Source organism: Drosophila hydei, unplaced genomic scaffold (assembly GCF_003285905.1).
Source record: "Drosophila hydei strain 15085-1641.00,03,60 unplaced genomic scaffold, DhydRS2 tig00008114-arrow-pilon, whole genome shotgun sequence".
NCBI lineage: Eukaryota > Metazoa > Arthropoda > Insecta > Diptera > Drosophilidae > Drosophila > Drosophila hydei.
Window position 1 is genome coordinate 2,685,222 of NW_022045827.1, and position 11,506 is coordinate 2,696,727.

Below are 11,506 nucleotides of genomic sequence, written 5' to 3' on the forward strand. Positions count from 1 at the left end.
CAGTCAGCGGCAGCGCATGCGTGCGAGTGCAATGACAGTCGATACGTACATGTACACGCTTAATGGCTGTCACGCTCTTGCGCACACACCACAACCCCTGCGCTCAATAGCAAATATGAGTTGAATATGTTCCAGCTGAATTCGCTGCGTCTGCTGTGCCCGTTCGCACTTGTACAAGTAAATTGGTTGTGCAGTACATGCACTATCTCGCTTCCACTTGGTATTCGGTTAGTTGGAAAACTGGTTTCCCGCTGCCATTCGTCGCTGCTGCTGCTGCTGCTGTCGCTGCCGCTGCTGGTTGTTGTTTCGAAGCCACAACACGTTCCCTCACAAATTTCCAACACACAATTCAGTTCGTCGTCGCCTGTCTTACGTAGCGCACACACTCATTTCGCGTTGCGCTGCATTTTTTGCATTCTACTCAAAACTCGCGTGAGTTACAGCACTTGCCACTACATTTCTCTCTCCGTTTGTGTGTTTGTGCGTGTGTGTGTGTTCTAGTGTATTTATATGTGCACATGTATTGCATTTACAGTTACAATTACAATATACCAAAACCAATATACAAAAATGCAATAAATCTGATTTGATAAGTGTTAAATTCAAGTTCAACATTATCGAGCCGATAAAAAAACTCCTTTTCGCAACTATTAGAAAGCTAAAAAGCCAAGAGCTCTACCAAAATGCTTGTTGGCTCGCATCCGTATCTGTGCAATGGCGTTCTGCCGCCCGTTGCACCCACCAATAACAACAGCAGCAACAACAACAACAATGCCGCCACGGCAACGCCAACAACAACAACAACAGCTGGCAACAAAAGTGCCGCCGGCTCAGCAACGGATTTCTCAATAGCCGCGATTATGGCACGCGAAGATGCTTCAAGTCGCGAGTCCTCCGTGCGCAGTGCAAGTAAGTTGAAGGCAGAAGAAGAAGCAACACATATATAGCACATATAGCTCCTAGATATAGATAAGAATCAGAGCTGAGAGCTGAGCACTTAAAGCTAAGCCCAAAAAGCTTAGGAGAAACGAATAATCATTTGAACATTTATAATAATTGTTTATAAAACATACTTAATTCGGCAATATATAGACATATATATATTGAGCACGTTTGTGTGTTATATTATACAATTTTAGTCATTTCTTAGATAAAGTATGTCTGCTCAATGTTTCAACTTGATTTCAATTTCTCTCGATCTCTATTCACTTAAAATACCTAAAGCTTAAAGCTGATTTTAAGCTTCTTCTATCTCTATTCCATTTTCAATTAAGCTTTAAAGCTGCTTTTTTAAAACACTGACAGTTCAAATAAATAACCCTAGCTGTTTTATAAAACTGTCATTAAGTAGATCGAAACTTAGCAGCTTTAATTATAGACAAAGTTAAGCTAAGCTTTTCCCTTTTCATTTCATATTGCTTATATCCGTTTTTAAATCGATTTTGTAGTTAATTTTTCTACAATTTAAATCAATCAAATCAGCTTCATTAACTTTAGCTCAATTCGAGCGTAATTGATTTGACTTGAAGCTAAAAAATCTTAATATATATCATTCTATATATATATATTATTCTATATAAATCACACTTTATACATATATTATACTAAATTATTATATGCGACTTCAGCTTCAAGAAATATCCCTTGCAAGTTCAGCCTTACTTAAGCTTGAGCTTAAGAATTAAGCGTATTTTGAAAATAATCTTGAGTACTTAACTTGTTTAATTTAAGTTTTATATATTGAAACATTGTTCAAAATTCAATTAAAAATTTAATCATCAATTTTTCTAAGCCTAAAAGTTTTCTAAGCCTAAAAACTTCATTAAAGAATCTGAAAACTTAAAACTAGCTCAAGCTCAACATTTGCTAATTGTTCAAAGCTTTATTTTCACAAAAAGTTTTAAGGAAACTAAAAAGAAAAACTATTAAAATGAGCCTAAATTGTAATATAGCCGACGGCTAGAAGGTTTTCAACTACTTTGATTTTATTTAAATTAAAAATTAATAAACACTGACTTGAGAGAGCCTCAAACTGCCATAAGCAATTGAATTTGCAAACAAAATAAATTTTAGGTCTAACATATGGCAGCTAAAATAAACAACAAAAAAACAAGTTTAAAGCAAAAGCTCTACCGTTGAGTTATTAAATAATTATAAACAATTAACAGAAAATAAAAAAAAAATAAAGGAAATAAAACTTGTTTCTAGAGCAACCGACGGCAAATGCAATTAAAACTGAAAAACAGTTGAACAAATAGTTAACTTGCCTTAAAATTAATAAAATCAATTAAAAAATTCAATTTAAAAAATATATAAAAATATTGTAATTTTTTATTATTAAAATAAGCGACGGCAAAATTAAGTCTTCTTCAAACATATGCATAAATATTTATTATTATTATTTATAAGCTGAGGAAAAGAAATGCAAAATTTTTGTGCTGAGTTCGCATATCAAGCAAGCACAGCTGAACAGAGGCGGCGGCTAAAAAGTGGGCGCGGTAGAGTGAAGCACACACACGTATATGTGTATACATAAACATATTAATGTATATAGCTTAAAATAGATAGATCACAGTTAGTTTATTTAAAAAACTGAAATTTTATTTGCCTTGTAGTTGAACGAGTTCACAAAAAAAGAAAAGCAAAAAAAAAATTGCAATTGCAGCGACTTTGTTAACTTGTTTTAATTGCCAATTTACGAAACGCAGCGGAAATTGTGACGACGGCTTGTCTGCCACAGTCAACATAAGAGACAGACCCAGGAGAGAGTGAGGGAGAGGGAGGGAGATGGAGGTAGCGCGCGCTCGCAACTCTCATCAAAGTCAGCAACATTGTTGCCGCAACATGTTGCCTGATTTACTCTTCGTTTCTTTGCACTTGGCTAAATAACAATACTTTCATTCAATTTGCGCATTCGTTTTAATTTTCAATTTTCCAACCACTTTTCCCAGGTCCCATTTCGGTTGAGGATGAGGTCGATGTGGATGTCGTTGATTGCAGCGATGCTGAAGAGCCGCCAGCCAAGGCGCGTCGCTTGAATCATCATCACAATCATCATCATCATCACCACAATAACAACAACAACAACAATAATAACAACAACAATAGTGTGTCACACAAGAGTCGCAACGAATCGCAGCTAAACACAAGCTCCACATCAAGCCAAGGACGCTGCTCCACGCCGCCGCAGTCACCTGGCACCGAGGATAGCGAGGAGCGTCTGACACCCGAACCGGTGCAAAAGGCACCCAAAATCGTTGGCTCCTGCAACTGCGACGATCTGAAGCCCGTGCAATGCCATCTGGAGACCAAAGAGCTCTGGGATCGCTTTCACGAACTGGGCACCGAAATGATCATCACCAAAACGGGCCGGTAAGCGAGCAGCAGAGTGCACTGCAAATAATTAGTAGTTACAAGCAACTAGCCTTTAGTTACACACAGTTAGCAGACAGCGCAAACAAGCTGTACTTAAGAGCAAATCAGTTCAGTGCAAAGAAAGTGCAAAAGTTGCTGGAGTAAAGGGCCAAAAGAGTTGGCAGTGAGACTGCGGCTACAGAGTTGGGCTGTAGTTAGGCAGAGGCATTTGATTGAGCTAGGAATTATACATATAATATTTGTAGTTACTTATGTTACTTAGCCAACTCTGAATTTCAGACTTTGCGATTTGTTTAAATATATTTTGATTTTGATGAAGCTGAAAGCTGGTTTACTTTTGCTCGTTTTCTTCTGTTTCGACTGCTTATAAGACTCGCAGCATAAACTTCTTTGGCCTAATTTGCCATGCTCAAAAGTTCTGTGCATGAAGAATATTTTTCAATATAAATAATGCCAATGCAATCTCAAGACCCAATTTTAAGATCTCATTTCAATCACATCTCAGCCTCAACTTTTCAATCTTATTCAATACTGCATTTAAAATTAATTTATATTTCATTTATTTATATTTATATATTTCACATCTCTAATTTCTTTGCACGATTTCTAGCTGTTCCAACAGTTTATAGAAAGAGAATTTAACAATGATTAGATTTTGTATCTAAACTTCTCTTAGCTTCAACTATAAATTTGACTTTTATATATTCCTCTCTACAATACATTTCGAATCTTCAAAATCTTTGCACACTTTAAAGACCTCGAAGTCAGTTGAAATTATATTTTAAAATATTTTAAAAATTAGAGAAATTTTTATATGCTACTCCAGACTGAACTCTTCTTTCAGTCGACCTATTTGCAATAAATCATTTTTCTAACTCAACAATGAAATTTCTAGACTCGAATTTCTCATTTCAAGACTTTACTCTCATACAAATTGCACACAATGCAGCAAGTTCAAAGTCTTTTTAGTTCTTATTTCTAACATCTCAAATTCTTCTTCGTCTTCTTCCACCTCGTCCTCTTCAAGTCGAGCTCTTGGCATGTCAAATTTTTGCAATGTCAACACAAATTTCATGCACACTAAAGCAAAGCAAAAACAGCAAATGGAAACCGATTTGAGCCGTGTGCGGTCGCTGCCCAGGTTAAAATTGCAAAAGATTTTTCTAGCGATCTACCTGTAAGCCCTGTTTTTGTTTTTTTTTTTTTTTTTTGGGCGTTGCTCGTGTCAAGGCTACAATGACCACGGGTTGTCCACACCTAGCTCCCACACAGCTGACCACACAGAGTGAACTAGTTAAGGGCCCAAGAGATACAGCCAGAGAAGGAAAGGAGACACACACACACGCAGCTAGCTCTGTTTAATGATATTGTAAAAATCACACCTTCAAGTAGAACAGAATAGACAGCGAGACGACAATCAGGGCGGTCCCCTGGTTATGTCACACGCAGCCTTAGAGCGCATTAAAGCCACAGGATGTCGCCCCTAAAGAGTTTCCATCTATTGTTCGCACTTGTCACAGCAACTCGGGAAATAGTTGGGAAATGGAAAGTAATAATAATAATAGTTCGACTCTGCTTAGCTGGGGGCTATAAATTTCCCTTGTTGGTGACTTTAATTAATAACGAAAATCTTATGGAATTCCTTTAAATAAAACCTCCTTTCTTTGCCGTTTTCTTTGCTGCTTGCAGACGCATGTTCCCCACGGTGCGCGTCTCGTTCTCGGGGCCACTGCGGCAGATACAGCCAGCCGATCGCTATGCCGTGCTGCTGGACATAATACCAATGGACTCGAAACGCTATCGCTATGCATATCATCGCTCTGCATGGCTGGTTGCCGGCAAAGCCGATCCCGCTCCGCCCGCCCGTCTCTACTCCCATCCAGATAGCCCCTTCAGCTGCGAGGCGCTGCGCAAACAAGTTATCTCCTTCGAGAAGGTCAAGCTGACTAATAACGAAATGGATAAGAACGGACAGGTGAGTTCAGATGTGAGAGCAACAGAGAGAAAGAGAGGAGAGTGTGCCAAGATCTCTCAGTTTGAGATTGTGGGCGCGATAGACGCGTGTTAAATGATTGATAATTGTCTGAGGATTAGCAGCGTTTGCCGTTTGCTTGGCAACATCAAAGGGTTAAGAGTAGCTGCTTGAGGGAAAGGAAATATAATATTCTTATATTAAATATAAACTTAAGACATAATATAAGGAAAGAACTTGGCAAGATATTGAGAAGTTTTTAACTAAAGAATTACTTAGAATTGGCTCAAAACTTTCAATGGACTTTTCATTTATTTTTTTTAAATTGAATTTCTGTTTTAGGTTTAAATGAAATTCAATCTCTAATTAAATTTTTATTTTCCGGAATTTTTATCAAAGATATTTCATCTACTTTCACTAAGTTATAAAATATACTATTTTATGTCTATAATAAGGGTATTCCAGTCACTGTTTCAACTTATTTTTGTTTACTATTGAGCTCTTTGCTCAAGTAAATTATTTCCTTCAAGTTTATAGCAATTTAAATTAAATTTTGGCAAATAATAAGGGCATTTCCGTAACTATAAAAAATCTCTAGGCAGCTTATTAATTCATTTATAAAGACAAAATTTAGCTATAAAAATACTAAACTGCGCATGTATATATATATATAATTAAATTCTCGAAAATGGTTCTCTACCCCCTACATAAACCCAAATTTCTTCCATTCCATTCTCTCAACTAACATCCGATTTTTTTCCATTTCTTTTGCCCTCTCCCCTCTTAGATTGTGCTCAACTCGATGCATCGCTATCAGCCGCGCATTCATCTCGTGCGCTTGTCGCATGGCCAGAGCATACCCAGCAATCCGAAGGAGCTGCAGGATCTCGACCATAAGACCTACGTCTTTCCGGAGACTGTGTTCACGGCCGTGACCGCGTATCAGAATCAGCTGATAACCAAATTGAAAATTGATTCGAATCCGTTTGCCAAAGGCTTCCGTGACTCGTCGCGTCTCACCGACTTCGATCGCGATCCGATGGAGGCGCTGCTGCTGGAGCAGCAGCTGCGCTCACCGCTGCGTCTCTTTCCCGATCCGTTGATGCAACAGTTTGCGGCACAACAGGGCGCCGCCGATCCCGCTTCGATGGCGCTCTTCGAGAAGGCGCGCCAGCATCTGCAAATGTTTGGCGGAAATTCGCCCTACGCTCAGCTGATGATGCCGCAAATGTACCAGGCAGCAGCGGCTGCACCACCGCCGCCCGGTCTCGGCGCCTTTCACATGTTCCAGCAGCAATGGCCGCAGCTGACGGCCGGCTTTTTGGCCAGCGCCAATCAGCAGGCCGCTGCCGCCCAGGCCGCCGCTCAGGCGCAGGCGCAAGCGCAGGCAGCCGCAGCTGCTGCCATGGCCGCCAATCGCACACCCCCGCCGCCGCCCACAGCGTCCACGCCCTCATCGACCTCGTCGGGCTCGCCGTCGCCCGATATGCGACCGCGTCAATATCAGCGCTTCAGTCCATATCAGTTGCCCGCGCAGGCAGCGCAACAGCAGCAGCAGCAGCAGCAGCAACAACCGCCGCCGCCCACGGCGGGTTCGCCCGCCTCGCGCAGCCCCGCCCATTAAGCAGCAGACGAGGCAGCCTCAAAAAACAGTATTAATCCAAAAAAGAAATCGATTGAAAATGAGTAAAGAAATCCCAACTAAGTAAATGTTGTAAATTATTTGTTATAAATTATTTCCCTCTCGCTCTGCCTCTCTCTTTGGCTCTCGCTCTCTTGCATTTTTTTGTTGTACAAAATTTCAATGTTTCGACCCGTGTACAGTTAGAAAATTTTGTGTAATTTTAGCTTAAAACATATTGTAAAAAGTGTTTAAATGTTGTTCGAAAACTCATCTCAGTGTAAAGTTAAAACAAAATTCAAAAGAAAAAATTAAAAAACAAAAAAAAACAAAAGAAATTAAAGCTTCATCTCTGTAAACACTAAATGTTAGTTATGCTATACATAAAACTATATATAAATAATAATAATATATGGCTAGTATTAACATAAATTCATAGACGCTTCAGTTAGTTTTATTTATATGAAATTTTCTAATTTAAGTTTCAACCACAAATTTGGCAAAAGAAAAAAAATAAAACAAAAAAAAACAAAACAAAACAAAAATATAAATATTAAAAAATATGTTTCTTCAGTGTGAAAAAGCATGAAAAAAATATTTAAAGAAAATTTATTAAACGAAAAAAAATTGATAAAAAAAACACAATAAAAACTAAATATGTGAACAAAAAACAAAACAAATGTTTTTTATTTTAAAAACAATTTTTTTTAACTAAAATATTTCATTTCGTCAAAAAAACAGAAAATTAAAAAAATTTTCTAGAATTTTGTGCTCCAAAATATGCTTTATTAGGCAGGCTAAAATAACAGCTCAATAAATTTCAATAAATATAAAAATAATAAAAATATTAAAAAGATATAGCTGAATACAGCTGAAAATTCTTTAAGTAAAGTTGGGTATACATTTTTAAACATTTTCTGGCTCTACACAAATTAAATTTCGTTTGTTTTTTTCGAACATTTTCAACAGGGCGCATAAATTCCATTTAAAGCAGAAAAAACACTTGACTTTAACTAGGCAAATATCCTGCGCAGTCAAAGTGGGAATTTCTCACACGTCTGCACTTGTTTCGTCACACTGTGCACTTAGCATATCCTGCATGCAGAGGAGTCCTTGCTCCAAACAGCCACAGAGGCAGGAACATTGAAATGGGCTTAGATAGAAGTAGTAGAGGCACATAGCCAGAGGCATAGGCGTAATTCCTTAGTTGCCAGTGAGGCATGCGGCAGAACAAATTGAAACCAGGCAGCAAGAGAAAGAGACAGAGAGATGGATTGAGGCAAAACAGCAGCCGTCGCATGGGGCAGGGGGCATAAAAATGTTTAACGAATGCATTTTCATGGTCACTCAAAGTGAAATTCTTGATTTTGAGAACGGCAGAAACCAGAGAATTCGTCTGACACGCTCAAGAGTTCGATGAATGATGCGTTGTCTATTGGGCTCTTGTCAGAGCGAAAGACTCGTGAAGAAGCGTAACCCAAATTGAAAGTTCACTCAATAAATCTTAAACACGAAGTATTATTTTGATAACTATATCCAAAACAAGAGAGAAATGGCCAACAGACCTCATAACAATTATAAAGAAATTAACTTTTAATGTGCGCTAGGATAAAGATCTTAGCATAATTATCTCAGGAAGTTATTGAAAAAAGGCCAAATTGTAATTACGTGAAAGGTGCTATCGACATTTGTCTTTCTGGCACCTAGCGTGAACCCCTAAGTATAGCTGCCTATCAGTCCAAGTCAATCTACTCTCCAAAGTTAATTACAAACTAATCACAAGAAAATGGGCAAGAGAAACAAATAAAACATTAGGCTATCGGCCAGCGAAAGATCTTAGCCGTGGCCAGCTATATAATCGGAGGGAACATTATGCTATATGCACATGTCAAAGTGTCATAGCTAATTTATAAGCAAGGCCGCCAGAGATCCATGTACTCCACTGTCAAAGCAAACAAACAGGCGGAGGGCAGTGGAGTGTGAGAACTTTGGCTGCCTTTGGCATAAATTGTGTCTGCGTTCGTTTTCCTTTTGGCGTTTCATTTTAATTTGAATGTAAATGAATGCTACGCGACATTGGGCGCTCAGCCACATGGGAGCAGCTGTGAATGTGTCTGAAAGTTCTTACGGTCCCCCAGCTGCCCGCTTCTGCTCCGTCTCCTCCTGCTTCCGCCCCATTGTACAAACCCACAAATCAGCGTTGGCAGGCGACACAAGACAGACAGCGAGACACAGGGTGTCACTCGACTGGGGGGCGCTCTGCAGGTCTTGAGGTTAAATGTCAGCAGGCGCTACAAAACAGTGACAAAATATTTAATTTTTGGGGCGTTTGTAAATATTTGAGCCACTTAATTGGGGGCTGGCTACAATGTTGCTTTTCCCCCATTGATTTATGAACTCGAATGGTAAATGCTTGAAGGCGAAACACTATACCAAAGCTAACTCAGCTAACTGGGCTTAGCAACTAACTTTCTTATTTGCTTATGAATCTAAGCAAAGAGTTTTGTGTGGGCTCACCTCAAGGAGTTGATTGAAGCATAGAACTTTGAGTGAAGTTTGTTTGCAAATAAAATATGAACTCTTTTGAATTTATAAAGAGTCTTAAGAAAATAAAAAGTATTTTTTTATTTCATAATTTTAAATGAAAATATTTGTATATAAAAGAAAATCATTTGTTATTACAATTTTTCCACAGTCAACTTTTAGTTTTATGGCAAGCTTGAAACTTGGCGAATATTTATTACAAGAAAAGCAAAAACTTTTAACTAAAGACATTTTTAAAAATTCTTGGCATTTTTGTTATATTTTTTTTATTTTCTTTATTTTATCATTCTTATTTTTGTATTTCTTTTTGAATATTTCATTGCTATATATTAATCAAAATATATGTATTATTTTAAATATTTTATTTGAGTTATTTTTTTTATTTAGTTTGTACATAATTTATATAAACTATATTTGATATATAGTATATTTTTATATATATTGCAATTAAATTATAATTATAATTATAGTACATTATAAATTGTTGTCTTTACTAAAATTTAATTTCTTATAAATTATATTTTAAATAATTATTACATTTAATTATTATTCTTTAGCACATTTCAACTGCGCTAACCCTTCGACTGCTTCGCGTTTCGCACAGCACACCAGTCGCTTCTTCTTCTTTGTTTTTTTTTGCGCTGTTTGCCTTTATCACACTTTATGCAGCTGTGGGGATGACATTTACAAACTGAACTGGGCAATCAACGCGCCGCTGCCACGCCCCAATCATTAACCCGAACATGACCAGGCAAACAGTGTTTTGGCCCCTAACGGTAGATGGGCAGCACAGCAACAAAAACAACAACAACACTGGCAACACTATGCGGCACGTGCTGCGGCAATCGCCACGTGAGTGTGCCCGAGTCCATTGGGCAATGAGCTAGTTGAAGAGCCTCTGCGGCTCCATAACCTGCGCCATGACGTTGCCAACGCCTGACGTGGCGTCTGTCAAGTGAAAATTTGTAGAAATTAACGTTTTTTCTCCCCATTCTTTCTATTTGTAATCAAATGAAATTGCAGAAAAATCAATAAATTTAAAAGACAAACTTTGTCATGTTTGTATGAAACTTTAGATCTATAGTGTTTTCCTTTCCATCCATGTGTATCTATTGTTTTAGGGTCTTTTAATGACTTTATAAACACACACATCAACGAAACATGTCACAGAGAAAAAAATTTCCTGCCAACCGCAACTGTCAAGCTAATTGAACAGAGACAGAGAGAGGGAGAGACGTAGGAAAATCAATTAGATGGCACTGGACGCGGGCCAGTTTTGTTTGATGGAAAAACTCATATATCATTAACAATTTTCATGTCATATTGCATTTATGTGTGACGTCTTATATGCCCCGTCCGTCCACCTTATTGAAATTCCCAATCGAATCGGGCCAGACACCCGAACCGTGCACACATTCATCAAATATTCAAAATATAATATTTTACATGAAATCAATTTTCTAGAAGGCAAGCACAAAATTAGGCAAAATTGTCTGGCCACGCCCCCCTCGCCTCTATATAATTACGTTTGACCAGGCAAAAGACGTTGGAAAATTGATTTTCCTTTTTGAAAGGCGTTTTATTGGCTTCAATCTAATGGCGTGTGAGGCCGTTGAGGTCGGCGCTGGCAAAGCTCTCACAAAGGGTTTACATTCAGAAGAAAAAAAAGTATAATAGAGATAGAGCAAGCAAATCCCAGTCTGTCCCTTTGCTGAGCACTTAATGCTGCTCTAAATGAGAAACTTTTTGGTCCAAATCCTTGTGGTCAGCGTCTGACGAAAATAACACTCGTTTAAGCGAGGAAATGTATTTCTTTGTGTGTGTGTGTGTGGGGTATACCCTGCAGTTTAATGAGTGAAAAGGGGCTTGAGAGACATACAATTTTTATAATAATTTGGATTGAAGGTATATGGATGGTACATTACTATTTCTAGCAAAAGTTAAGTTAACCAAGCAAACTGCTATGGAGCATTAGCCGACTCACAGATTCTCAG

At 38.1% G+C, this 11,506-nt stretch overlaps 1 protein-coding gene across 1 annotated transcript; it reads left to right on the plus strand.

Annotated features, from left to right (window-relative positions):
- Positions 1–541: 541 nt before the first annotated feature.
- On the plus strand, positions 542–7,160 carry LOC111599085 (T-box protein H15). Its single transcript, XM_023314621.2, has 4 exons — positions 542–909; positions 2,952–3,372; positions 5,065–5,350; positions 6,135–7,160. The coding sequence occupies exons 1-4, from the start codon at positions 684–686 to the stop codon at positions 6,969–6,971; spliced, it is 1,770 nt and encodes a 589-aa protein (XP_023170389.2). The 5' UTR covers positions 542–683; the 3' UTR covers positions 6,972–7,160.
- Positions 7,161–11,506: the final 4,346 nt, after the last annotated feature.

Coding starts and splice junctions, on each gene's coding strand:
- LOC111599085 (XM_023314621.2), top strand. CDS start 684: ATGCTTGTTGGCTCGCATCCGTATCTGTGCAATGGCGTTCTGCCGCCC. Junction 910..2,951: donor GTCCTCCGTGCGCAGTGCAA/GTAAGTTGAAGG, acceptor CACTTTTCCCAG/GTCCCATTTCGGTTGAGGAT. Junction 5,351..6,134: donor AAATGGATAAGAACGGACAG/GTGAGTTCAGAT, acceptor CTCCCCTCTTAG/ATTGTGCTCAACTCGATGCA.